Raw genomic sequence first — 26,328 nt, forward strand, 5'->3', positions numbered from 1 at the left:
TTAATGTTCTTCAAGAAACCAAACACCTCCTCCTTCTTGATGCCAACATGTCCTAGAAAATCAGAATGGCCCTCCCTAATCACACCACCATGTCTTTCTGCCTGGTGAATACTAGATGTAAAGTACCTCACACAGTTCCTCCTGCTCCAGAGTAGATCCATGATTGGATCATGTCTCCCACAAAGGAAGATAGATCTGGTTATTTGCCCCAGTGCAAAGACATCCGAACAGAAATTCCTCAGGATCATGTCTCAGGCCAAACTATGTTTTCAAAACAGCTTATAGCTAAAGCTCAGATGTGCAGGTTCACTGAGGGTGTTTCCAGTAATGGGAGAGTCTGGAACCAGAGGGCACAGCCTCAAAATAAAAGGACAGACCTTTAGATGAAGAGGAATTTTTTTAGCCAGAGGGAGGCAAATTTGTGGAATTCATTGTCACAGACAGCTGTGGAGGCCGACATTGGGTATTTTTAAACCAGTGGTTGATAGGTTCTTGATTAGATAGGGCATCAAAGGTAGAAAGTAGGAGAATGAGGTTGAGAGGGAAAAATAGATCAGTCTTGATTGAATGACGGTGTAGACCCAATGGGCCAAATGGCCTAATTCTGCTCCCATGCTTTACACTTTATTAAACAATATGAATAAACTAATTGGTTTGAGACCTTGTGGTTGTTAATCAGGAAGGACAAACACTACACCACAATAAGAAATGTACTTTTTATGTTGACAATCATATAGTACAAACATATCCACTGAAAGATCTAGACCAACTGGACACTTCTAGATATGCCGAACAAAAACGAAAATCAAATAGTGAGGGGACACCTCAACAAGGTATAACAGCCAAAGAGACGAAATCAGCATGTAAGTTAACCCCTTCCAACAACAAAAAATAACACAAAATTCTGGAGTAACTCAGCAGGTCAGGCAACATGGATAGGTAACGTTTTGGGTTGAGATTGAAGAAGTCTGAAAAAAGGTCCAAATCCGAAATGTCGTATGTCCATTCCCTCCACAGATGCTGCCTGACCCACTGAGTTACTCTGGTACTTTGTGTTTTGCTCAAGATTCGACCATCTGCAGTTCGTTGCGACTGCAACAAAAAATATAAAGTTAGCATTCCAACCTCAACTTCCTTGTTAATCTGTGAACAACTTAATAATAACTACGATGTAATAGCAACTGGAATCAACAATTAATGCCTATTTCAATAAAAACTTTTCTTTGATTAATTGAATTTCCAACAGGGTTTCAGGGGTTAACGTTATTTCTTATGTGATGCATCTTTTGGAACATCACAGCAGAGCTTAAACCATATGGTCCTAGTGGTGCCCTTCACTGCGCACACTGGGTTCGGCAAAGTCTTAATTCCGTTCTGCCAGTTAGGGTTCATGCTAATAGGGAGATAACATTCGCTTACATTGACTTCTCTAATTTCAAATAGCCCTTGTTTTCCCTCTCTCTCCATCCCTTCCCCTTCCCAGTTCTACCACCAGTCTTACTGTCTCTGACTACATTCTATTTCTGTCCCGCCCACTCCCCTGATATCAGTCTGAAGAAGGGTCTCGACCCGAAACGTCACCCATTCCTTCTCTCCAGATTACTCCAGCATTTTGTGTCTACCTAATATTAACTTATACCCAGCTGCCCTGAAGTGCCATCACAACCTTCAAGCAAATAACATCCCTAATCTCTCATCCATCTCTTCCTTGCAATTTATCCCTCTTTGCTACCGTTGCCAGTTGTTCCTGACCCTACACCTTGAAACCTGCTATAAATAGGTATGTTGCAAAGCCTACCTGAAGCGTCGTTGAAAATCTGCCGCTGTGGGTGTGCGCGGTTTTGGCGCCGTTTAGAGGGGGCGGGTTTAAAACGCGATTTTCTCTAGGCTGTTCACATCGAAGATGTTCAGCCTAGTTAATTATTAACGAAAAATCGCTGGAAGACCCCGTCGCAAAGGCTATTATTAGTTTTAAAGGCCTCGTATAATAGTTATAGTAGTTTAAAAATCAATCTCTAAACCCGCGACCGCCAGCAACCGCAGGGTCTCATAAAGCAAACAGCTGAAGGTATGCTGTATATTTTTACATTAAAAAGGGCTTCTGAAGATCCCTTTATACAAAGTTTAATATTGCGAGTAGCTCATTTTGGGCCCATTATATCCCGCAGTATTTTTCTGGGCATTTGGGGCACAAATCTACCGCAATGTGAACGTTCTAAACCAGCGCGTTCCACAGGGACCCACTGGAAAGCTGATTTAAATGGGCATTTATTTACAGCAATTGAACACTGAATTCCTTCCATTTGGCCTATAAATTAATGTAAATGAGATTTAAAAATCATGTTTTATTGTGAATTATTTGTGAATATTATTTAGACATTTAGGCTATTTAAAAATGTTAATCATTTATTAAGAAATGGATAGATGTTTAGATCTAGTAATTGAAGTCTGAAATTAGCTACAATTAGGTAACTAACTAATTATATGCTTTAATTTCAGGTCATCCAAGTAAGATTATTTTATATTTGTCTCAGAATGCTTCAATCTATGATAACTGAAAATTTCATTCAGTTCTCTTAATTTTTAAGAAAGTTATGGGCTTTTGACTGTTCACGATCACAGCTTTTTTGTTATGTCCATAGAAAATCAATAGGGAACAAGATGCTCATTTCCGAGTATGAAAATGGCCATAACTTTTTAAATACTTGAGATATGAAAGTGAATTAGGTGTCAAATTAAACTTATTTTTATGCTTTATCTGATGGGATAAATTACAGACTTGATTTTTAAAATCTCAAAATTTTGTGACATTGCTACTATAAACCATGATGTCAGCCTCCCTGAATGGCCCCTGTCCCAATGCTGCTGCTGACTCCCCAAACTCACCCACTTTAGCCTGGTTTCACTCTACCCCTCCCCTCAAAATGTTGTGCAACTTCACAAGCACAAATGCTCGGGCAATCTCTCCTCATCCCAACCCTGTACAGTCCTTCCCAATGCCAAGGTGTCCACCCTTCTCCATACATTCTGAAAAATATATCAACGTTGTTAGATATGAAGAAAGGCAAATAGCAAAATTAAGCTCCCTGCATGAATAATTTTTCAATTAATTTCTTGAGCACTTCACTGCATTTTCAGCACTATAAATTCCTCTATTAAAGTAAGATACAGATAGAGCACACTACCTGCCTCTGAGGCTGCAGTTATAGTGCAATTACAGACCTCCACGATAAATTTGCTAAACTCTGTTTCAAGTTCTGTGTCAGACTTTTAACATTGAGAATCCCGGATAGAATTTCAAAACATTAAAAAAACATCTTCATAGCACAATAATATAAAATCTACGAGTCTATTTAGCTCATTGTCTCTATGTTGGTTTTGCAGATGTTGGTTTAAACTGAAGAAAGTCCTTTCAGTCTGAAGAAGGGTCTCGACCCGAAACGTCACCCATTCCTTCTCTCCAGAGATGCTGCCTGTCCCACTGAGTTACACCAGCTTTTTGTGGTCTATCTTCAGAATTAATCAGTTCTACACTCCTGTGAACTTCTATACCACAACACAAAGATATTAGTATAATTGATCCGATGCAAATCTTCCAATATAATTTCAGATTACGAAGAAGGAACCCATTCATTCTAAGAGTCTGCTTATGTTTGTATAACAGTATATGGCTGTTAGCCGAGTGTCTACTCGTAAATCTCACTATTCCTTTTCCACTTACATATGCAGCGTCTTGCTATACATGTTTTAATACAATGAGTATTAGTTTATTCTTGAAGACATCAGGATGGTGAATTACAGGGACATACCTTTCCTTCAGCTAATCCAAAAACAATCGCTTGCTCTGTTGGCCAATTCAGACACGTAACAGCACTCTGAAATACAAATGTACATAAAATAAAATTCAAAAGGAGTCCTTTGCTTCAATATTTCGGTATGAATTGCATTATCAGGATTATAGAATTTTGTCCTGTAAGATACCAAAAAGAACAATTGAAATGTCTCTGGCTGTGAGGGGACCAGGTTGCTCAGAATCATGCCTTAGAAATTGGCCATTGTCTCAGAAGATATTGTTTTTTGTCCTTTACAATCTCATATGTCTAACTTATTCCCATATCCTTTCATTCCTTCTTATATTTCTAATGTACTTTTAAAGGCCGGCACAACCTCCAGTTCAAATACTAACCCATTATTGCATCACATAGCTTCACTTTCCTCCATGTAACACTTTTCTCAAGTGCCAAGAATGTTTAATTATCATATGCACCAAGACAAGAGAAATGATTTTGATGCAGCTTTATAGGCAAATTAATAGAACACAAAAAATATAGAATAAATAATAATACTACAAATTATCAATTATACTAGGTAAGCAGACCATAATGGTACAAGCTGAAGTACATTGTTCCATGTTATATAAAATCCAAAGCAGTTTGGTACTGAGGCAGGGTTGGGGTTAGGACAGATTCAGGATGGTTCTAGAATACAAATGGATCTAGAATACAAGATGGATCAGCGAAGGAAATAAGTGACGTTTCGTGTCGAGACCCTTCTTCAGACCTGAAGAAGGGTCTCGACCCGAAACGTCGCCTATTTCCTTCGTTCCATAGATACTGCCTCACCCGCTGAGTTTCTCCAGCATTTTTGTCTACCTTCGATTTTCCAGCATCTACAGCTCCTTCTTAAATAAAAATAAAAGGATTTATTCTACAAAATTTGGATTCATTCAAAAGGCCGCACTTAATGGCCTAGAAGGCCGCAGGTACCCCACTCCTGGCCAAGGCCATTGCTTGTTTAAATCAGGTCTTCTTAACTTTATACACCACATTACAGGTTAGGTATATTCCAGGTTTTAATACCATTTGCGTTCAGATCATCGCGATGAAATGGTATGGAAAACTGCTCACATGGGGTACAAAAGGGAAATTCCACAAATATTCCTTATGCAGATTATTTTAACCTGAATGCGGCTATAAAGATCTACTAGAACTAGGCAAAGTACAACACAGGAACAGTCCCTTCGGCACAAGAGTTCTTTGCCGAACATGATGCCAAGTTAAATTAATCCCATCTGCCTGCTCATGATCCATACCCCATCGGTCCCTGCATATCCATGTCTCTATCCAAAATCCTCTTAAACACCTCAATCATATATGCTTCACCACCACACGTGGAACATGTTCCATGCACTCACCCATCACTCTGTAAAAAACTTCCTTCACACATCTTTAAATTTTGTGCATTTTTACCTTAAAGTTATATTCTCTGGTCTCTGGTTCTGACTGTACACCCTATTTATGCTTCTCATAATTTAATATTCTTCTATCAGTTTCTCCCCTCAGCCTCCGATGCACCAGAGAAAACAATTCAAGTTTGTCCAATGTCTCCTTAGAGCTGATACTAAAACAGGCATAATTCTGGTAGACATCAAATTCATGAAGATATTATTTAATAAAGTAAAATAAAAACAAAGAAGGCAAAAATAGAAGAATTTAATTCTAATGGACAAAATAAATAAATTTTCTTGACTCGCTTAACATGAGACAACTTCAAATATGCTGACATGATGAAAACTGACTACCTAAAGGATTAAAATCTTGCATAATCTATCTATATACTATTAAAAGTCTCGACTTGTTTGTCTGTCTGTCTGTGATTTCAGGAGCTACACAAAACGGTACACAATAGCGCAAAATGACATTTGATGTCATATTTCACGTTATTGATCTTTCAAGGTTTAAAAAAGCCAACTTTAAGAAGATTTTTATTGTTATAATCATTCCTGCCAGCTTCCAACAAACTTCGATACAAAGTTGCAATACAGGAACACTCCGTGCTTCCACCAACTTTTCACCTGAATGGGATTCCACAAGACATTTGCAACAATGTTGCCATCATACAACACTTACTCCAGCTCCTGGCAGGACAGGAGGGGGAGGATGAATTGGTATTGCAATTGGGAAAGTGCAATTGGAATTTTTTTTGAAGTCCAGTGCTGGGGGAGGCAGGGGACTGCTGGAATCTTATGTTCAGCAACGGGTTGAGTTGAAGGACGACGTCTCTCTAGGATGATCTGATGTGATGCTGACAGCTGCTGTGTGATTTGTATATCTTGTTTGTACGTGTACTTTGTCTTGTTAATAAATGTTGAGTGCAAAAAAAAAAAAAGATTCTCTTACCGTTTGTACGAACTTGTTACAGATAACTTTCTTGTCACCCCTAAAGAAATAAATGCAAAATCAATAATCAGTAAACGTTTAACTGCAATGAAGGACATATCAATTGGAGCACAAAATTAGGATAACCTCTGCTTTAAATTAGTCAGTTTAAATTTATTATAAATTATCCCGCGGCTCCAGACCAGTATATTGCATTGGGGGAACAAGGTCAAACAGATCCCACTTGGGGTTGGGAGGGGAGAGGGGTTATGGACAATGTTAAAAATGACAGGACTCCAGTCCAATGAGATTTGTAACGTTATTGTAAGGAGAGGGAGGGAGTGGGGGAGGGGACGAGTAGAAGATTGTTGTTTAATTGAGATGGGGGGGGGGTAGGGAGGGGAGAGGGGTTATGGAGAGAGGGAGGGAGTGACTGACGATAGGGGAAAGGAGAGGGAGGGAGAGGTGAGGGTGGGAGTGGGGGGAGGGGAGGAGAGGGGAATGAAGAGGGAGGGAGAGAGAGAGTGCTGGGGATGAGGGGAAATAAATCACACCTGCGCAGTTATGGGCTATGGGTGAGTGGTGGAATATTGCGTTGGGGGAACGGGTTGCATTGGGGGAACGGGTGAGTGGTGGAATATTGCGTTGGGGGAACGGGTTGCGTTGGGGGACCAGGCCTCCCAACGGATCCCAATTGGTCTAGCATATATCACTAAAACTCTCATCCCCGCGGGCCCGCCCGCACCGGCTTGAACCACAGCTTAGGGCCCTGGACACAGACATGGACACAGACACAGACAGGGCCCGGAGCCACGCTCCTCCCTCCCCCTCCCGTGGCTCCAGGCTCGAATATTGCATTAGGTGAATTAGACCCAACGGGTCCCACTTGGGGTAGGGTCGGGAGAGGGGTTATGGACAATGTTAACAAAGACAGGACTTCCAGTCCGATGAGATTTGTAACATTGGTGTAAGGAGACGGAGGGAGTGGGGGAGGGGACGAGAGGATTGTTGTTTAAAAGAGGGAGAGGAGGGGGATAGGGAGGGGAGAGGGGTTATGGAGGGAGCGGGGGGAGTGATTGAGGGTAGGGGAAAGGAGAGGGAGGGAGGATGGGAGTGGGGGAGGGGAAAGAAGAGGGAGGGTGAAGAGAGGGAGTGAGTGCCGGGGGATGAGGGGAAATGAGCCGTGCCTGAACAGTTGGGGGCTATGGGTAAGTGGTGGAATATTACATTGGGGGAACGGGTTGCGTTGGGGAAATATTACGCTGGGGGAACGGGTTGCGTTGGGGGAACAGGTGAGTGGTGGAATATTGCGTTGGGGGAACGGGTTGCGTTGTGGGAACAGGTGAGTGGTGGAATATTGCGTTGGGGGAATGGGTTGCGTTGGGGGACCCAACAGGTCCCACTTGGTCTGGTATATCTATCTCTATACTTATAAAACTCTGATCTTGGATGTGTATATATTTGTGTGTGTGTTTGTGTGTAATCACATCTTCGCGAAAAAACGACGCAGTAACAGTAAAATCTTTACATATTCCAGTATACATTTTTTCCAGTGGCGTCCAAAATCACCTTATCTGAAAATGTCATACTTTATTTCTCGAGTTATTACAAAAAATGTTCAAAAATCTGACAAAACTTTGAATTTAAAAACGACTGCCTTTCGCTGATGACATCACAATGGGTCTGCTCTGCGCCGTCTTACTGCCACGCATTGCGAGTGACTTCACCCCCTCCCCCCCCGGTTATTCAAAAGACGGCGCCGGAGTTGAAGTCGAGCCCTGGACCGAACTTGCAATCCTTTGGTCGACGCCCGACCGCCCGCACGACCACCGGCCGAGCAGTGCTTCCACACCTCAAAAATATTTTTTCAGAAATATAGTCCCAAATTTCCTGGAATTTGATGGTATTTCCTGAAATTTTCAAAATGCTTCCTGCATGCTATTTGTTGTTTTTCTTTCGCGGGCACACGTTAACAACACAAAGAACAAGGCAAAGAAAATCTATGTATCTACACCATAGCTGCCTGCTTCTGTTACTCACTTGTACAATGTTATGTAAGGCATTAAGCACTGTGCACATATATGATGTAGCCCAGCCTGCATGGTATGCATATTGTGTGCTCAGTGCAGTGTGTGCCTGGAATACAGTGTCACAAATAACTCAATACAACGATCAATCAAATTATTTATTTGTCACGCACCAATTAAGGTACTGTGAAATGTGAGTTACCATACATCCTCTAATTAGCCTCAAACTAAACTACTGGGTTGTGACGGCTCCTTCCCTCTCCCCCTCCCCCTCTCCTCCCACCACCATCTCACTCTCTCCCTCTGTTCCCTCCCCTTCCCTCTCTCCTCCCCTCCCCTCCTTCTATCCTCCCCCCCCTCCTTCTCTCCTCTCCCCTCCCTCCCTCGCAGCGTTGGAGGGCCCGCGGCTGCGGGGGCCCTGCTGGAGTGGCGCCTGGTTTCGCGTCACGGCTGCTGCCAGGACTGGGTTCAAAGTCATTCGTTCCCACTCCCGCCCGCCGATGGGAGAACGGTCCCCCCAGACTGACGGACCCGCTCCCTGGACGCCAGGCTAACCGGCGGCGAGGCTCCGACGCCGCGGCTTGAGGTAATGGAGAAGCTTGACACCCCTGAAAAAAAACAGCCTCCCCCACCCCCAACGCAATATTCCACCACTCACCCAGAATAGGCCCGAGGCGTCGAGGCAATGTATGATTGTGTGCAGTGAAAATGGTGGTGATCTGATCCCGACTGGGCCCACTGCGCACGCGCGGGGAGACGGCGTCATTTTGCGTAACTACCGCGTCACCGGCCTCCCCAACTGCGCAGGCACGGATAGTCGCAAATATTTTTCTACCCCCAAATCATCCCGCGGGCCAGATTTCCCGAAATTATATAATTTCCCTAAAACAACCAGAAGACAACCAGAATTTCCCGAATTTCAAGTAATTTCCTTCAAAGTGAACACCGACCGAACGTTCGACTGCCCGCTCGACCGCTCGCCCGTGCGACGGCGCAGTTGGGGGCTATGCGTGAGTGGATAGGGCAAGCGATGGGGTGAAAGGAGCGAATGAATAATATTAATATATCAGGGTGTGTGTGTGTGTGCGGTGGTGGTTAGTGTGTGTGACGCCGACACCCCCCCCCCCGCCCACCGCCCCCCGCCACCGGGTCCCACTTGGTCTAGTATATTACTAAAACTCTCATCTTGTCTGTCTGTGTGCATGCGTGCGTGCGATTCTTGGCCTGAATTACGCCAAAACGGTACTTGATAGCACTACAATTTTACCACCTTACTCACCATTGTCCTGTGGTGTGTTGTGTCAAGTTTCGTTTAGATTGATGGTATATTTTACAAGTTATTCACATTTAAAACCTTTAAAATTTAACTTTGCACTTAACTTCTTTTTAAAAAATTTTTTTTTTTTTTAATTTTTTTTTATTAGAAGTACAGTAAATTACAGTAATACACATCACATAAATCTTATTACATTTTGTTGTACCACTTCGTTTTTTGAGCTTTAAAAAAGGTAGAAATAAAAGAAGTAAGGAAAGTGAGCAAGAATCGTGAAGGTGCAGGAAAGTGTTGGGAGAAGAAAGCCCCTTGGGGAAGAAATTAGAGAAGGAAGTAAAGAAAGGAAATAAGACCCTAGAAAGAAAAGAAAAAAAAAGGAAAAACAATCGCTCTATTGTAACACAAAACTCCGCAAAAAAAGATATACCAACCGTGTTTTAAAAAAATATATATTTTATACCCCCCATTACCAGACCCTGGTACCATTTATATTTTAAATTACTATTGCACCTTATGCTTGTAATAGTTCCGTAAATGCAAACCACGTCTTTTGGAAGTGGTCTGCTTTGCCTGCTAGGAGGAGTCTCATCTCTTCCAAGTGTAGTGTTTCGAACATGTTTGAAATCCACATTTTTGTTGTTGGTATTGGAGCATTTTTCCAAAATTTGAGTATAAGCTTTTTTCCCATTATTAGCCCGTAATTAAGTAAGTTCTTTTGAAACACATTTAATTTGGGGTTACCTTCCGATATTCCAAAAATGATCCATTCTGCTTTTGGTACAAGTTTTATTTTAAATAATTTTGTGAAGATTTCAAATATTTCGTTCCAGAATTTTTTAATTTTTATACAGAAAACAAAAGAGTGCGCTATGTTAGCTTCATGTGACTGACATTTATCACAAATGGGTGAGGCATTGGGGAAAAGTTTATTTATTTTAGTTTTTGAATAATATAGTCTAAGTGTCAAAATTCCAAATCCTTGCTGGCCCTGCCCACAACAATGTTGCAATCACATAACACTGAGTCCTGGCAGCAAGTTTTTAAAGTTTAAAAAGAGGAGGGGGAAGGGAGTGCTAGGAGAGGCAGGGGAAGTGCAATTGGATTCTTTTTTTTAAGTCCTGGCAGCAAGTGCAATTGCACTTTCTTTTTAAGTTTAAAAAGAGGGAGGCAGAAGAGGAGGGAGAGCGAGTGCTGGGTGTTAAGGGGAAATGAGATGCCCCTGCACATTTGGGCTATGGGTGAGTGGTGGAATATTGTGTTGGGGGAACGGGTTGCGTTGGGAGACCAGGCCTCCCGTGTGACAGGAACCAACGGGTCTCACTTGGTCTAGTCTACATTAAAAATCGCGATTTTAAAAAGAAATCCGTTTTTATTCACAATGACATCACCATGGGATCCCGAATCTCATTTACATTTTAAAAAATCGCGATTTTCAAAAAAACGCAGTTTTAAACAAATTCTCACGTTTTCATTAACAGCTATCATTAACAATTAAAATGTGGATCGTGGAAATGTCGGAGACCCTACATCTGGAAAGAATTAGACTTGTCTTAATGGACAAACAAGAACTTTTTGTTAAAATATGGTCTCCATTCATTAACTATTTGAAGGGATAGATTGGCTCGGCACGGAAACCTAACTAAAGCTTGAACTCTGGATTAGATGAAAAGTTATACTTTATAATTTACGAACCTATCTCCAATGACGTATTATTAGTAATTCATTCCACTTTTTTCTTTTTTGACATTTGTAATTCTTTTTTTTTTCTCTCTCTTTCTCTCTTATTTACTATCTATATTAAAAAAAAACTAGAAGCTAAATCAATCCACAATTGAAAATTTTAATAATGTATGATTGATATACATGAAAAGTTAGTCTAACATCGGTAGTGGGGAAACTGCTAGAGTCAGTTATTAAAGATGGGATAGCAGCACATTTGGAAAGTGGTGAAATCATTGGACAAAGTCAGCATGGATTTACGAAAGGTAAATCATGTCTGACGAATCTTATACAATTTTTCGAGGATGTAACTAGTAGAGTGGATAAGGGAGAGCCAGTGGATGTGTTATATCTGGACTTTCGGAAGGCTTTCGACAAGGTCCCACATAAGAGATTAGTATACAAACTTAAAGCACACGGTATTGGGGGTTCAGTATTGATGTGGATAGAGAACTGGCTGGCAAACAGGAAGCAAAGAGTAGGAGTAAACAGATCCTTTTCAGAATGGCAGGCAGTGACTAGTGGGGTACCGCAAGGATCAGTGCTGGGACCCCAGCTATTTACAATATATATTAATGATTTGGACGAGGGAATTGAATGCAACATCTCCAAGTTTGCGGATAACACTAAGCTGGGAGGCAGTGTTAGCTGTGAGGAGGATGCTAGGAGGCTGCAAGGTGACTTGGATAGGCTGGGTGAGTGGGCAAATGCATGGCAGATGCAGTATCATGTGGATAAATGTGAGGTTATCCACTTTGGTGGCATAAACAGGAAAGTAAACTATTATCTAAATGGTGGCCGATTAGGAAAAGGGGAGATGCAACGAGACCTGGGTGTCATGGTATACCAGTCATTGAAAGTAGGCATGCAGGTGCAGCAGGCAGTGAAGAAAGCGAATGGTATGTTAGCATTCATAGCAAAAAGATTTGAGTATAGGATCAGGGAGGTTCTACTGCAGTTGTACAGGGTCTTGGTGAGACCACACCTGGAGTATTGTGTACAGTTTTGGTCTCCAAATCTGAGGAAGGACATTATTGCCATAGAGGGAGTGCAGAGAAGGTTCACCAGACTGATTCCTGGGATGTCAGGACTTTCATATGAGGAAAGACTGGATAGACTCGGCTTGTACTCGCTAGAATTTAGGAGATTGAGGGGGGATCTTATAGAAACTTACAAAATTCTTAAGGGGTTGGACAGGCTAGATGCAGGAAGATTGTTCCCGATGTTGGGGAAGTCCAGGACAAGGGGTCACAGCTTAAGGATAGAGGGAAAATCCTTTAGGACCGAGATGAGAAAAACATTTTTCACACAGAGAGTGGTGAATCTCTGGAACTCTCTGCCACAGAAGGTAGTTGAGGCCAGTTCATTGGCTATATTTAAGAGGGAGTTAGATGTGGCCCTTGTGGCTAAACGGATCGGGGGTATGGAGAGAAGGCAGGTACGGAATACTGAGTTGGATGATCAGCCATGATCATATTGAATGGCGGTGCAGGCTCGAAGGGCCGAATGGCCTACTCCTGCACCTGTGTTCTATGTTTCTATGTAATTATATTTTACCATAATATGTTTGCTTCTAATAAAAATATTTTAAAAAACATTGTGTTTAGGTTATTTCAAAGAAAAAACGCGATTTTCATTGAGAATTCCATTTTTTTTTTAATCGTGATTTTTATTGTGGGGGGATGGGATGGGGGGAGCATTTGTTTACAAAATAAAATCACGAAATCACGAAAAAAAATTCTAACTGAGCCTCAAGCTCTTCCACTTTATTTCTTATACTTCGCGCAATCATATATAATACTTTGACTTTGGTATGCACCTCCCCTCTCACACCGCTCACAATTGGCCCTGACCTTACTCTCTTATCCCTTCTCGAACGTTCCTTCCCATTAATTCGGGAGTCTTTTGTAACTTTTCCTGTACTCACTTCCCCCTTAACTCCATCTTTATACTCCCAATTTGTCAAACTGTTGGGGTCCCTGGACAGAGTTAACTCATCCCTTCGCACCCAAATCACCCCCTCCCCAGGTACCTTCCCCTGAAACCGCAGAAGATGCAACACCTGTCCCTATACCTCCTCCCTCGATTCTGTTACTCCAGCTTTTTTTGTCTATCTTATAGTCATACAGGGTGGAAATAGGCCTTTCGGCCCAACTTGTCTATGCTGACAAAGATGCCCTGTCTACGCTAGTCCCATTTGGTCTATTTCCCTCTAAACCTGTCTAAGTGGCTTTCAAATGTTCCATACACCCACCACCCTGTGAGTGAAAAGTTGCCCCTCAGGTTCCTATTGTCTTTCCCCTCTTACATGAAACAAACATCCTCTTGTTCTTAATTCCCCTTGATTTGACAGTCTCTGTGCATCCAACCTATCAATTTCCTCATGTTTTATACACCTTCATATGATCACTACTCAGCCTCCTGCGTCCCAAGGAATAAAGACCTAGCTTGCCCAATCTCTCCCTGTAGCTCTTGCCCTCGGGTCCTGGAGACATCCTTGTAAATCTTCTCTGCACTCTTTCCAGCTTAATGATGTCCTACAGCAGGGTGATCAGAATTCAACACAATACTTCAACATCTTATACAATTGTAACAGAACGTTGCAACTTATATACTCAATACCAGACTGATGTACCAAGAGCAATCTTTACCACAGTATCTACCTGTGATTCCACGTTTACAGAACTGTGCACCCCTGAACTCCCAAGGTCTCTCTGCTTTGCAACACTTCCCAAGGCCCTACCATTCACTGTGAAGGTCTTGCCCCGATTTGACTTCCCAAAATGAAGTTGCTTTAAAACAATTCCATTGTCTTTCACAGTACATTAGGTAAGAACTTTGGTAAATTTTTGGTTATCATTGATTAATTAGGAGTTAATTACATGCCCTTTCTTAAGGTATCTGCCGACATCTCTCCTCTCACTTTTAGGAGATCTCTCCTTTTGGCCTGGCAAAACTGTATGTGGAACCTTAAATGTTTTGATTATAAAGGTATTGACATGGGGTTGAGGAGAAATAGCTATTGGGTATTTGCCTAAGCCTTCGTAGGTCATTTGAATGAAGTACTGATACAGTACGGAGACTCGCAAGTACTGTACCTTTAAACACCTAGTAGGGCTTCATGGAGTACGGAAACGTGGCCATCGGGCAAGACTACAAGTAAGACTGAAGCGTAGGAGACGTCGGCTCGATCTCCCTACCATCCTACTGGCCAACATAGTCTCTAGAAAACAAAGTGGAGGACTTAAGGTCAAGGCTGCTTTACCAAAGGGAGCTGAGGGAATGCTCTGTATTCTGTTTCACAGAGACATGGCTCACCCCCAGCTCCCCCGACTCAACGGTCCAGCGTGAAAGATTCTCCATCCACCGTATGGACCGTACGCAAACATATTAGAAAGGGAGAAGAGGGGCCATCTGCCTCATGGTCAACTCTTCGTGGTGCTCAGACGTAGCAGTCCTATCCAACTCCTGCTCTCCACACCTCGAACATCTGGCGGTGAAGTGCCGTCCCTTCTACCTACCGAGGGAATTCTCCTCCATCATCATGACCGTGGTCTACATCCCACCCCAGGCTGACGTCCGTCTGGCACTGGAGGAGCTGCACGCCGTGGTCAACAAGCACCAGACGGCTTACCCCGAAGCATTTACCACCTTAGCCGGGGACTTCAACAAAACCAACCTGAAGAAATCGCTCCCTAACTTCCACCAACATGTCTCCTGCAGCACCAGAGGATCAAACACCCTTGACCACTGCTACACAACCATCAAAGACGCCTATCGCTCTATCCCTCGCCCTCACTTCGGAAAATCCGACCATTCAGCAGTTCTGCTTCTTCCTGCATACAGGCAGCAACTGAAGGGGGGGGGGGGGGGGGGGGGGGCAGAGGAACAATTCCAGGACTGCTTGGAGTATGTAGACTGGGCAATGTTCAGGGACTCGGCAACGGACCTGAATGAATACGCCACAGTCGTTTCAGACTTCATAAGGAAATGTGTGGAGGACTGCGTTCCAACAAAAACCTTCCGAGTGTTTCCTAACCAGAAGCCTCGGATTAACCATGAGATCCGCATTCTTCTGAAGGCAAGATCACGGGCATTCAGGTCTGGCGATGCTGAGGTCTATAAGAAGTCCAGGTACGACCTTGGTAAGGCCATCAAAAAGGTCAAAAGGGACCTGCTCTAAGCTGGAGGATGAGACGGATGTTCGGCAACTGTGGCAGGGCTTGAATGGCATCACCTCCTACAAGACGAAATCAGGAGGCGGCTCAAACGACAACGAAGCATCACTCCCTGACGAACTCAATGCTTTCTACGCACGGTTCGATAGGGAAAACACTGATGTGCCTTCCCGAGCCCCTATTTGCCCTGACGGTATTACAGTCATAGTCACAGAGGGCGACATCAGAAGATCCTTCAGGGGGGTAAACCCTTGGAAAGCGCCTGAACCTGATGGTATGCCCGGCCGTGTTCTAAATACCTGTGCGGACCAACTGGCTGGATTTTTAGACATTTTCAACCTCTCACTTCTGAGGTCTTAGATTCCCACCTGCTTTAAGAGGGCATCAATAATACCGGTGCCCAAGAAGAGTAAGGTGACGTGCCTCAATGACTATCGACAATAGACAATAGATAATAGGTGCAGGAGTAGGCCATTCGGCCCTTCGAGCCAGCCCTTCAATGTGATCATGGCTGATCATCCCCAATCAGTACCCCGTTCCTGCCTTCTCCCCATATCCCGTCTCCCCATATCCCCTAACTCCGCTATTTTTAAGAGCCCTATTTAGCTCTCTCTTGAAAGCATCAAGAGAATCTGCCTCCACCGCCCTCTGAGGCAGAGAATTCCACAGACTAACCACTCTCTGTGAGAAAAAGTGTTTCCTCGTCTCCGTTCTAAATGGCTTACTCCTTATTCTTAAACTGTGGCCCCTGGTTCTGGACTCCCCCAACATCGGGAACATGTTTCCTGCCTCTAGCGTGTCCAAGCCCTTAACAATCTTATATGTTTCAATGAGATTCCCTCTCATCCTTCTAAACTCCAGAGTGTACAAGCCCAGCTGCTCCATTCTCTCAGCATAAGACAGTCCCGCTATCCCGGGAATTAACCTTGTAAACCTACGCTCCCATCACTCAATAGCAAGAATGTCCTTCCTCAATTTTGGGGACCAAAACTGCACACAATACTCCAGGTGTGGTCTCACTAGGGCTCTGTGCAACTGCAGAAGGACCTCTTTGTTCCTATATTCGATTCCTTTTGTTATAAAGGCCAACGTGCCATTCGCTTTCTTCACTGCCTGCTGTACCTGCATGCTTACTTTCATAGACTGATGTACAAGGACCCCCAGATCCCGTTGTACTTCCCCTTTTCCCAACTTGACGCCATTTAGATCGTAATCTGCCTTCCTGTTTTTGCTACCAAAGTGGATAACCTCACATTTATCCGCATTAAACGTCATCTGCCATGCATCTGCCCACTCCCCCAACCTGTCCAAGTCACCCTTCATTCTCATAGCATCCTTCTCACAGTTCACATTGCCACCCAGCTTTGTGTCATCTGCAAATTTGCTAATGTTACTTTGAATCCCTTCATCCAAATCATTGATGTATATTGTAAATAGCTGTGGTCCCAGCACCGAGTCTTGCGGTACCCCACTAGTCACTGCCTGCCATTCTGAAAGGGTCCCGTTAATCCCTACTCTTTGTTTCCTGTCTGCCAACCACTTCTCTATCCATGTCAGCACTCTACCCCCAATACCATGTGCCCTAATTTTGCTCACTAATCTCCTATGTGGGACCTTATCAAATGCTTTCTGAAAGTCCAGGTACACTACATCCACTGGCTCTCCCTTGTCCATTTTCCTAGTTACATCTTCAAAAAATTCCAGAAGATTAGTCAAGCATGATTTGCCCTTCGTAAATCCATGCTGACTCGGACCGATCCTGTTACTGTTATCCAAATGTTCGGTCCACTGCTTACTGCTATCCAAATAGCCAGTCGACCAGTGGCACTAACGTCTATGGTGATGAAGTGTTTTGAGAAGTTGGTTATGGTGCACATCAACTCCTACCTCGACAAGAACCTCGACCAACTACAGTTTGCATACCGCCACAATAGGTCAACGGTAGATGCAATTTCACTGGCTCTCCACTCCACACTAGACCACTTGGACAATAAAAACACCTACGTCAGGCTGTTGTTTATAGACTACAGCTTGGCGTTTAATACCATCATCCCCTCCAAGCTGGTTACCACCCATCGGGTGACCGGGGGGCTCAAACGTGTGGAGTACTGGTGGTTGAGCAAGCCCCCGCTCAGCCGGAAGTACTCATCGGACCAAGGCGCCGTAATCCATCCCGGGAGCCGGTCCCACACAATTTGAGCCGCCTTTCCTCGACACCCTTCGTCTCCCTCCGAGACGCAGGGAGGCGTGTCCTGTACAGGCTCCTCCTCCACACCCTGCACTTCCTCGCCCTGGTCCACCGTCCGGACACCAAGTGGCGGTCGGTGTTGCCTTCCGGTCGCTAGGGGGGCCCCCGGTGGGGGTCCCTATACGCAGGGATTCTCCCCCTCTACATTGGGGACCTGGGGTGGAGGGTACTGCATCGAGGTGTACTCTGCAACCTGTTTCTCTCGCGGTTCACAGACTCGCCAGCCGCCTGCCACTTTTGCGGGCTGGAAGAGTCTGTGTACCACGTGTACATGGAGTGCGTGAGGCTGCAGCCACTGTTTCAATACCTAAAGGGGCTGCTCCTTGCCTTCTGGCTGCATTTCTCACCCACCATCCTCATCTTTGGACACCCTGTGCGTAGGGGAGAGGGTAGGGCTGAAGATGTCCTGGTTGGGTTGCTCCTGGGCCTGGCCAAGCTGGCCATCCGCGAGTCACGGCGCCAGACGGTGGAGGGCTCTACCCGAGCCAGCTGCCTGCCCCTTTTCCGGGGATACGTCCGTGCCCGGGTGCGGATGGAAAGGGAATACGCCCTGTCTACGGGCACCCTGAGGGAGTTCCGGGACCGCTGGGCACCGAGGGGGGTTGAATGTATCCTTGACAAGGATTGCAATATAATTGTTTAGCTCGTCTTGTATTATGGTGGTGTTTTGTTTTATTGTATTGTCAATACTATTTTAATATGTGAATAAATATTTTTGATTTAAAAAAAAAAAAAAAAAAAAAAAAAAAAAAAAAGCTGGTTACCAAGCTCACGGAACTGGGCCTCTGCGCATCCCTCTGCAATTGGATCCTCGACTTCCTCATCCCCAGACCACAGTCTGTTCGAATTGGAGGAACCACTTCATCCTCAATAACAATTAGAACGGGAGCACCTCAAGGCTGCGTGCTCAGCCCTCTGCTTTACTCACTCTATACCCATGACTGCATAGCCGGTTATACTGCGAACTTCATCATCAAGTTCGCCGATGACACCACTGTGGTTGGACGAATCACAGATGGGGACGAGTCAGAGTATAGAAGTGAGATCGACTGACTGACCAAATGGTGCCAGCACAACAACCTGGCTCTCAACATCAGTAAGACCAAGGAACCGATTGTGGACTTTAGTAGGTGAAGGATGAGGACCCACAATCCTGTTTATATCAACGGGACGATGGTGGAGAGGGTCAATAACTTCAAATTCCTGGGCGTGCATATATCAAAAGATCTTTCCTGGACCCAGCACACCGATGCAATTGTAAAGAAGGCACATTAGCGACTCTACTTTCTGAGAAGATTACGGAGATTCAGCATGTCGAAGAGGATTCTCCTAAACGTCTACAGGTGCACGGTAGAGAGCATTCTGACGGGTTGCATCGTGGCCTGGTTCGACAACTTAAACGTCCAGGCGCAAAAAAGACTACAATAAGTTGTGACCACTGCCCAGTCCATCACCGGCTTTGACCTCCCCACCGTCGAAGGGATCCGTCGTATTCGCTGCCTCAAAAAGGCAGCCAAAATCATCAAGGACCCACACCATTCTGGTCACACACTTATCTCACCACTGCCATCAGGAAGAAGGTACAGAAGCCCGAAGACTGCAACGTCCAGGTTCAGGAACAGTTTCTTCCCCACAGCCATCAGGCTATTAAACACAACAAATAAGCTCTGAGCTCTGCAAAATACTATATTATTGATATAAAAGACTATACTACTGCTGCGCCACTGTGTTGCCCCAGTGATCTCTTTTTGAACCTTGGGATATAGATTCTTATAGGTATGTTGCAAAGCCTACCTGAAGCGTCGCTGAAAATCTGTCGCTGAGGGTGTGTGCGATTTTGGCGCCGTTTAGAGGGGGGCGGGTTTAAAACGCGATTTTCTCTAGGCTGTTCAAATCGAGGATGTTCAGCCTAGTTAATTATTAACGAAAAATCGCTGAAAGACCCCGTCGCAAAAGCTATTATTAGTTTTAAAGGCCTCGTAAAATAGTTATAGTAGTTTAAAAATCAACCTCTAAACCTGCGAACACCAGCAACCGCAGGGTCTCATAAAGCAAACAGCTGAAGGTATGCTGTATATTTTTACATTAAAAAGGGCTTCTAAAGATCCCTTTATACAAAGTTTAATATTGCGAGTAGCTCATTTTGGGCCCATTATATCCCGCAGTATTTTTCTCGGCATTTGGGGGCACAAATCTACCGCAATGTGAACGTTCTAAACCAGCGCGTTCCACAGGAACCCACTAGAAAGCTGATTTAAATGGGCATTTATTTACAGCAATTAAACACTAAATTCCTTCCATTTGGTCTATAAATTAATGTAAATGAGATTTAAAAATCATGTTTTATTGTGAATTATTTGTGAATATTATTTGGACATTTAGGCTATTTAAAAATGTTAATCATTTATTAAGAAATGGATAGATGTTTAGATCTAGTAATTGAAGTCTGAAATTAGCTACAATTGGGTAACTAACTAATTATATGCTTTAATTTCAGGTCATCCAAGTAAGATTATTTTATATTTGTTTCAGAATGCTTCAATCTATGATAACTGAAAATTTCATTCAGTTCTCTTAATTTTTAAGAAAGTTATGGGCTTTTGACTGTTCACGATCACAGCTTTTTTGTTATGTCCATAGAAAATCAATAGGGAACAAGATGCTCATTTCCCAGTATGAAAATGGCCATAACTTTTTAAATACTTGAGATATGAAAGTGAATTAGGTGTCAAATTAAACTTATGTTTATGCTTTATCTGATGGGATAAATTGCAGACTTGATTTTTTAAATCTCAAAATTTTGTAACATTGCTAATTCTTACATTCAGTTTTAGACCAGAATTTGTACGTTCTCCCCATGACCTGCGTGGGTTTTCTCCAAGATCTTCTGTTTCCTCCCACACCACACTCCAAAGATGTACAAGTTTGTAGGTTAATTGGCTTGGTAATTGTAAAAAAATAAATTGTCCCTCGTGGGTGTAGGATAGTGTTAATGTGCGAGGATCGCTGGTCGGCGCGGATCCGGTGGGCCGAAGGGCTGTTTCCATGCTGTATCTGTTGTACTTTATCTATTTATTTATGTGTATATATATATATATGGTCTATGCTATATAGACACACTGAACTCTTCTGTATTTAGACTTACAATACTCTGTTGTGCTGCAGCAAGCAAGAATTTCATTGTCCTATCTGGGATACATAACAATAAACTCTCTTGACGAACTAAACTAAACACCCTGATTTTTCTGGTACTTTCGTTTTTATAGTAATGATTTATAGTACCTTTATTTGTTACATATATTGTGTTTTCTGCAGTGAATAAAATAACTATTACCTCATCTATTTAAAACAATTCCTCATTATATTTCCTGTCAACGTCTCTGTGTTACATATTTATTTTTGTTAATCTTCCATTTTTATATCATTAGATTGATCGATCGAGAGATCTAGCTCACTACTGTAACCCACAGCTTACACTTTTCATTGGAAATAGGGAATTTTGTTTTAAATACTGTATATAATGCCTTTAAGGCCCCAACATGGAAAGGGACATGCAAATAGATAAACATGAAAATGTAACAATAATCTCTATTAGTAAACTGCAAGCTATTTGTTAGCTAAACCCCATCAGAACATCTGTACACAGTAAACAGCTGTACACAATAAACCTCGCCTACCCTCTCCAGACTACAGCAAAGTGAAATCCCGCACACTTTTTGCCAATCTAACCACCATTCAGCTCATTCCACTCAGTGATAGACTTACCATTCTTCTCCAATTTTATAAACATAAATGATACTGTCTGTCTGTCCAATGGCTATTTTGGTGGAGTCTGGTGAAAAGGCCATACCTTTGACCACATAGCTTTTCTTGCCATACTGAAATAAAAAATAATAATTTATAAAAATTTATGTGAAAAGACAATAATATACCAAAAGCTTTTCAGAAATCTCAACTGATCTTATTTCACACTAGAAAGTAAACTATGTTTAAAAAACTATGTTTATATTGAACAGTTTGCAGATCTGTGATTAACCAGTCCTCTTTAAGTTATAAATTCAGAAGACTAATATTAGACCTGGTCATAACTCTGCAGTAAGCACAGGTTGTAGAATGCAAACCAATAAATCAGTTATAATACTTGTGTTAAATAATCAGGTGCAATTTATACTAATTTGGAGCTTTATTTTTGATATTATAAATGCAAGAAAATATTTTAATTAACAAGAAGAAACAATGATTGTTAACAAAATAATTATTTGCGATCTTTCCAAATAAAATTGGGGATGATCAGCCATGATCACATTGAATGGCAGTGCTGGCTCAAAGGGCCGAATTACCTACTCCTGCATCTATTGTCTATTGTCTATTGTAAAATTTACCTCCCATTCATCAATCTAAATAGCTTGTGATGAGAATCCTAGCTACTAGCAGCAACTGAACCAAGTTGGGTCTCGTTCTCTCAACATGCGGTTGCGGGCAGGGCCGGACTTATGTATAAGCTTGACAAGCTTAAACTTAGGGCCTCATCATCTAGGGGGGCCTCGCAGAGCCGGATTTACCACTAGGCTTCATAGGTTGAAGCCTATGGTTTCGAAATCTAGGGGGCCTCCGGCCATGGCCAGACACCTGCCGTTCAACTCTGGGCGGGCCCACCTCTCTCTCTCTCTGTCTGTCACTCTCCGTCTCCGCCCGCCATCCGTATCCGTGTCTGGGCTGCCGGGCTCCGCTCATCACTCGCTCCTCATCCCGCGGCACGGCAGGCCGCCTTGCACGTGCACTGCTACGGCCAGCACATCCTCCCCCTGCACATGCGCACAACCACGGCCAGCACATCATCGGTCGCCCCGCGCGTGCGCACTGCCAAGACAACTGGTCGGCGCTGGGCACTTTCTCCCTCGCATTGAATTGTGGGAGATCTGGCCGTCATTGTTGTTCGGTCGCCACCTCGCTGCGACTGCTGAAAACCAACGCAGAATCATTCCCTGACCCTGGATCTGGAGTAACTCCCTGGAGTAACTCTTGCTTCTGGTTTCCTGGTCCTCCGTAAATATTCTAAATGGAATTTAAACTGGAGGTGGTGGAGGGTCCATCACCAAACTCCAAACTGAACAATAACAGCCTATTGCATTTTATCTGTTTATTTATTGTGTATATATATGGTCTATGGTATAGAAACACACTGAACTTTTATCTCCTGTTCTGTATTATGTTTACATATTCTGTTATGCTGCAGCAAGCAAGAATTTCATTGTCCTATCTGGGACACATGACAATAAAACTTTCTTGACTCTTGACTTGGAATTAACCAAAAAAGGGTTCTTGGGGAAAAAAGGGGTACCTTAAATTTAGTTGCGTCTGGTTGGGTAACTATGGAAGGGTGAAGACTATTCCATGCTTTAATTGTGCGGGGGAACTCCATGGAGCAGCCAGCAACTCTGGATAGAAGAAATTGGATGACGTTTCGGGTAGAGACTCTTGGTGAGACCAAGCGTAGGCTTGGCGATCGTTTCGCCGAACACCTCCGCTCGGTCTGCATTAACCAACCTGATCTCCCTGTGGTTCAGAACTTCAACTCCCCCTCCCATTGCGAATCCGACCTTTCTGTCCTGGGCCTCCTCCATTGCCAGAGTGAGCACCACCAGAAACTGGAGGAGCAGCACCTCATATTCCGATTGGGCAGTCTGCATCCCAGTGGTCTGAACATTGACTTCTCCAATTTCCGGTAGCCCTTGCTGTCTCCCCCCCTTCTCAGCTCTCTCCCAGCCCTCTGGCTCCTCCTCTTCCTTTCTTCTTCCCGCCCCCCACCCCCCTGCAACAGTCTGAAGAAGGGTTTCAGCCCAAAACGTTGCCTATTTCCTTCGCTCCATGGATATACTGCCGCACCCGCTGAGTTGCTCCAGCATTTTTGTCTCCCTTCTTTAGACTCCCTCTGGTTTTAGTGTTTTTAGTTTAATTTAATTTAATTTAATACAGCATGGAAACAGGCCCTTCGGCCCACCGAGTCCACGCCGACCACCGATCACCCGTACACTATTTCTTTCCCACACATTAGCGGAGTAAGTCAAGAGTGTTTTATTCTCTCACGTCCCAGTTAGAACAATACATCAAAGTCCCTCACCCTGAGCACAGGATCGCCCCAGGGTTGCGTCCTCAGCCCCCTATTGTACTCCCTGTACACACATGACTGTGTGGCTAGGTTCAGCTCCAACTCATTAATTAAGTTTGCTGATGACACTGTGGTGGTGGGCCTGATCTCAGACAACAACGAGAAGGCCTACCGGGAGGAGGTGGCTGGTCTAGCACTCTGGTGCCAGGATAACAGCCTCCTCTTGAACATCAAAAAAACGAAGGAGCTGATCATGGACTTTAGGAGGGCACATCATCCGAGGACGTACACTCCATTGAGGATAAATGGGGATCCTGTGGATAGGGTGAACTGTTTTAAATATCTGGGAGTCCACATCTCCGAGGATATGACGGGCATCACACGCCTCAGCACTCGTGAGTAAGGCAAGGCAGCGCCTTTACCACCTCAGGCAATTGAGAAAATTCAGAGTGTCTCCAAGGATCCTCCAGTGCTTCTACGCAGCGGCGGTGGAAAGCATCTTGTCCGGGAACATTACCATCTGGTTTGGGAATTGCTCTGCCAAGGACAAGAAGGCTCTGCAGAGAGTAGTGCGTTCGGCCGAACGCACTATGGGAACTTCACTTGCCCCCCTGCAGGAACTATACATCAGGAGGTGCAACTCCAGAGCCAACAATATCATGAGAGACCCCTTCCACCCCTGCAACGGACTGTTCCAGCTGCTACGGTCAGGCAAACGCCTCCGTTGCCATGCGGTGAGAACGGAGAGGTTGAGAAGGAGTTTCTTCCCAGAGGCCATTCGGACTGTAAACGCCTATCTCACCAGGGACTAACTCTACTGAACGTTTTTCCTTCCATTATTTATTATGTAAAAGAATATGTGTGTTATGATTGTGTTTATAGTTTGTTTGGTTGTTTGTCTTTTGCACAAAAGTCCGCGAGCATTGCCACTTTCATTTCACTGCACATCTCGTATGTGTATGTGACAAATAAACTTGACTTGACTTGACTTGAAATCCTTACTTGCAGCAGCACAACTGAAAATGTAAACATAGTACTCTGCAAACAATGTTATAGACAAGAAAACAAATCACTTCACACATCTATATCCTTCTGCAAGCGCTTTATGTCCTATTTACATCTTTGCTACAGTACAATCTACTGTATAGTCTACTGATGATGGAACTTCCCTAGAAATAAACATTAGCACTGAACATTATTACATTTATTTAAAACTACAATTTTCTTTTACCTTGGAATCAGCAGGTTTAGTAGAGAATTTATCTCTTCTTTCTCCATTTTCATCATAGAGCAAAACAACTCTATCTACCGTGCAGACGGCAAACTTGGTGTTGTTGGGTGCCCATGACATACACGTAACTTTGGCAGCACCATCCTGAAAGAAAATGACATTAGCATGATGGATTATATTAGCATTGCATTTAATGCATGAGAAACATTCATCTCATTTGATATAGTGCTAAATTCTGGAAATATTTTTTTTTTAATAGAAGTTATCTGACAACTTAAGCACCCACCTCACCTTCTGATAATCTTCAGAATAACTACATTTTTTCATTTCTGATATGAAAAGAGTCAATTTTTTTTGTCATTTGTACTGAAACAGAACAATGAAATTCTTACTAGCTGCAGCACACCAGGTTTGTAAACAGTACTCGATAGATAATATAATAAACAAACATAAAGAAATAAGTTCAATAAATAATTTTAAAAACTATTTGTGCAAAAATAACAAAACAAAGCCCAAAGTCCCAAGTGCAATCAAGGCAGTTTGGAGTTTGCAGTTTGGTTGGAGTTGATGACATTCAATAGATTCAAGATTCAAGATTTGAAACTTTTTTGTCATTGTGCAGTGTACAAGTACAGAGACAACGCAATGCAGTTAGCATCTCACCCAGAAGTGCAAACACAGAATAATAGAACAGTAAATAAATATATGTATATACAGTAGCAGTAGTGCAATTTCCAGGGAGGGAGATCAGTCAATAGACAATAGACAATAGACAATAGGTGCAAGAGTAGGCCATTTGGCCCTTCGAGCCAGCACCGCCATTCAATGTGATCATGGTTGATCATCCCCAATCAGTTCCTGCCTTCTCCCCATCCCCTGACTCCGCCATTTTTAAGAGCCCTATCTAGCTCTCTCTTGAAAGTATCCAGAGAACCTGCCTTCACAGCCCTCTGAGGCAGAGAATTCCACAAACTCACCACTCTCTGTGACAAAAAGTGTTTCCTCGTCTCCGTTCTAAATGGCTTACTCCTTATTCTTAAACTGTGTCCCCTGGATTTGGACTCCCCCAACATCAGGAACATGTTTCCTGCCTCTAGCGTGTCCAAGCCTTTAACAATCTTATATGTTTCAATGAGATACCCTCTCATCCTTCTAAACTCCAGAGTGTACAAGCCCAGCTGCTCCATTCTCTTAGCATATGACAGTCCCGCCATCCCGGGAATTAACCTTGTAAACCTACGCTGCACTCCCTCAATAGCAAAAATGTCCTTCCTCAAATTAGGGGACCAAAACTGCACACAATACTCCAGGTGTGGTCTCACTAGGGCTCTGTACAACTGCAGAAGGACCTCTTTGCTCCTATATTCGATTCCTCTTGTTATGAA

The 26,328-nt window shown here is 43.5% G+C and overlaps 1 protein-coding gene across 1 annotated transcript in view; it reads right to left on the bottom strand.

Annotated features, from left to right (window-relative positions):
• ift172 (intraflagellar transport 172) overlaps positions 1-26,328 on the bottom strand; it is a 145,086-nt gene that overhangs the window by 115,175 nt on the left and 3,583 nt on the right. The window contains exons 2-5 of the mRNA XM_033021383.1: positions 24,944-25,087; positions 21,369-21,481; positions 6,180-6,219; positions 3,810-3,875 (exon numbers count right to left, since the gene is read on the bottom strand). Coding sequence (XP_032877274.1) covers positions 3,810-3,875; positions 6,180-6,219; positions 21,369-21,481; positions 24,944-25,087 — 363 coding nt within the window. The remainder of the gene's footprint in view (positions 1-3,809; positions 3,876-6,179; positions 6,220-21,368; positions 21,482-24,943; positions 25,088-26,328) is intronic.

Source organism: Amblyraja radiata, chromosome 5, assembly GCF_010909765.2.
Source record: "Amblyraja radiata isolate CabotCenter1 chromosome 5, sAmbRad1.1.pri, whole genome shotgun sequence".
In the NCBI taxonomy this organism is placed as follows: Eukaryota; Metazoa; Chordata; class Chondrichthyes; order Rajiformes; family Rajidae; genus Amblyraja; species Amblyraja radiata.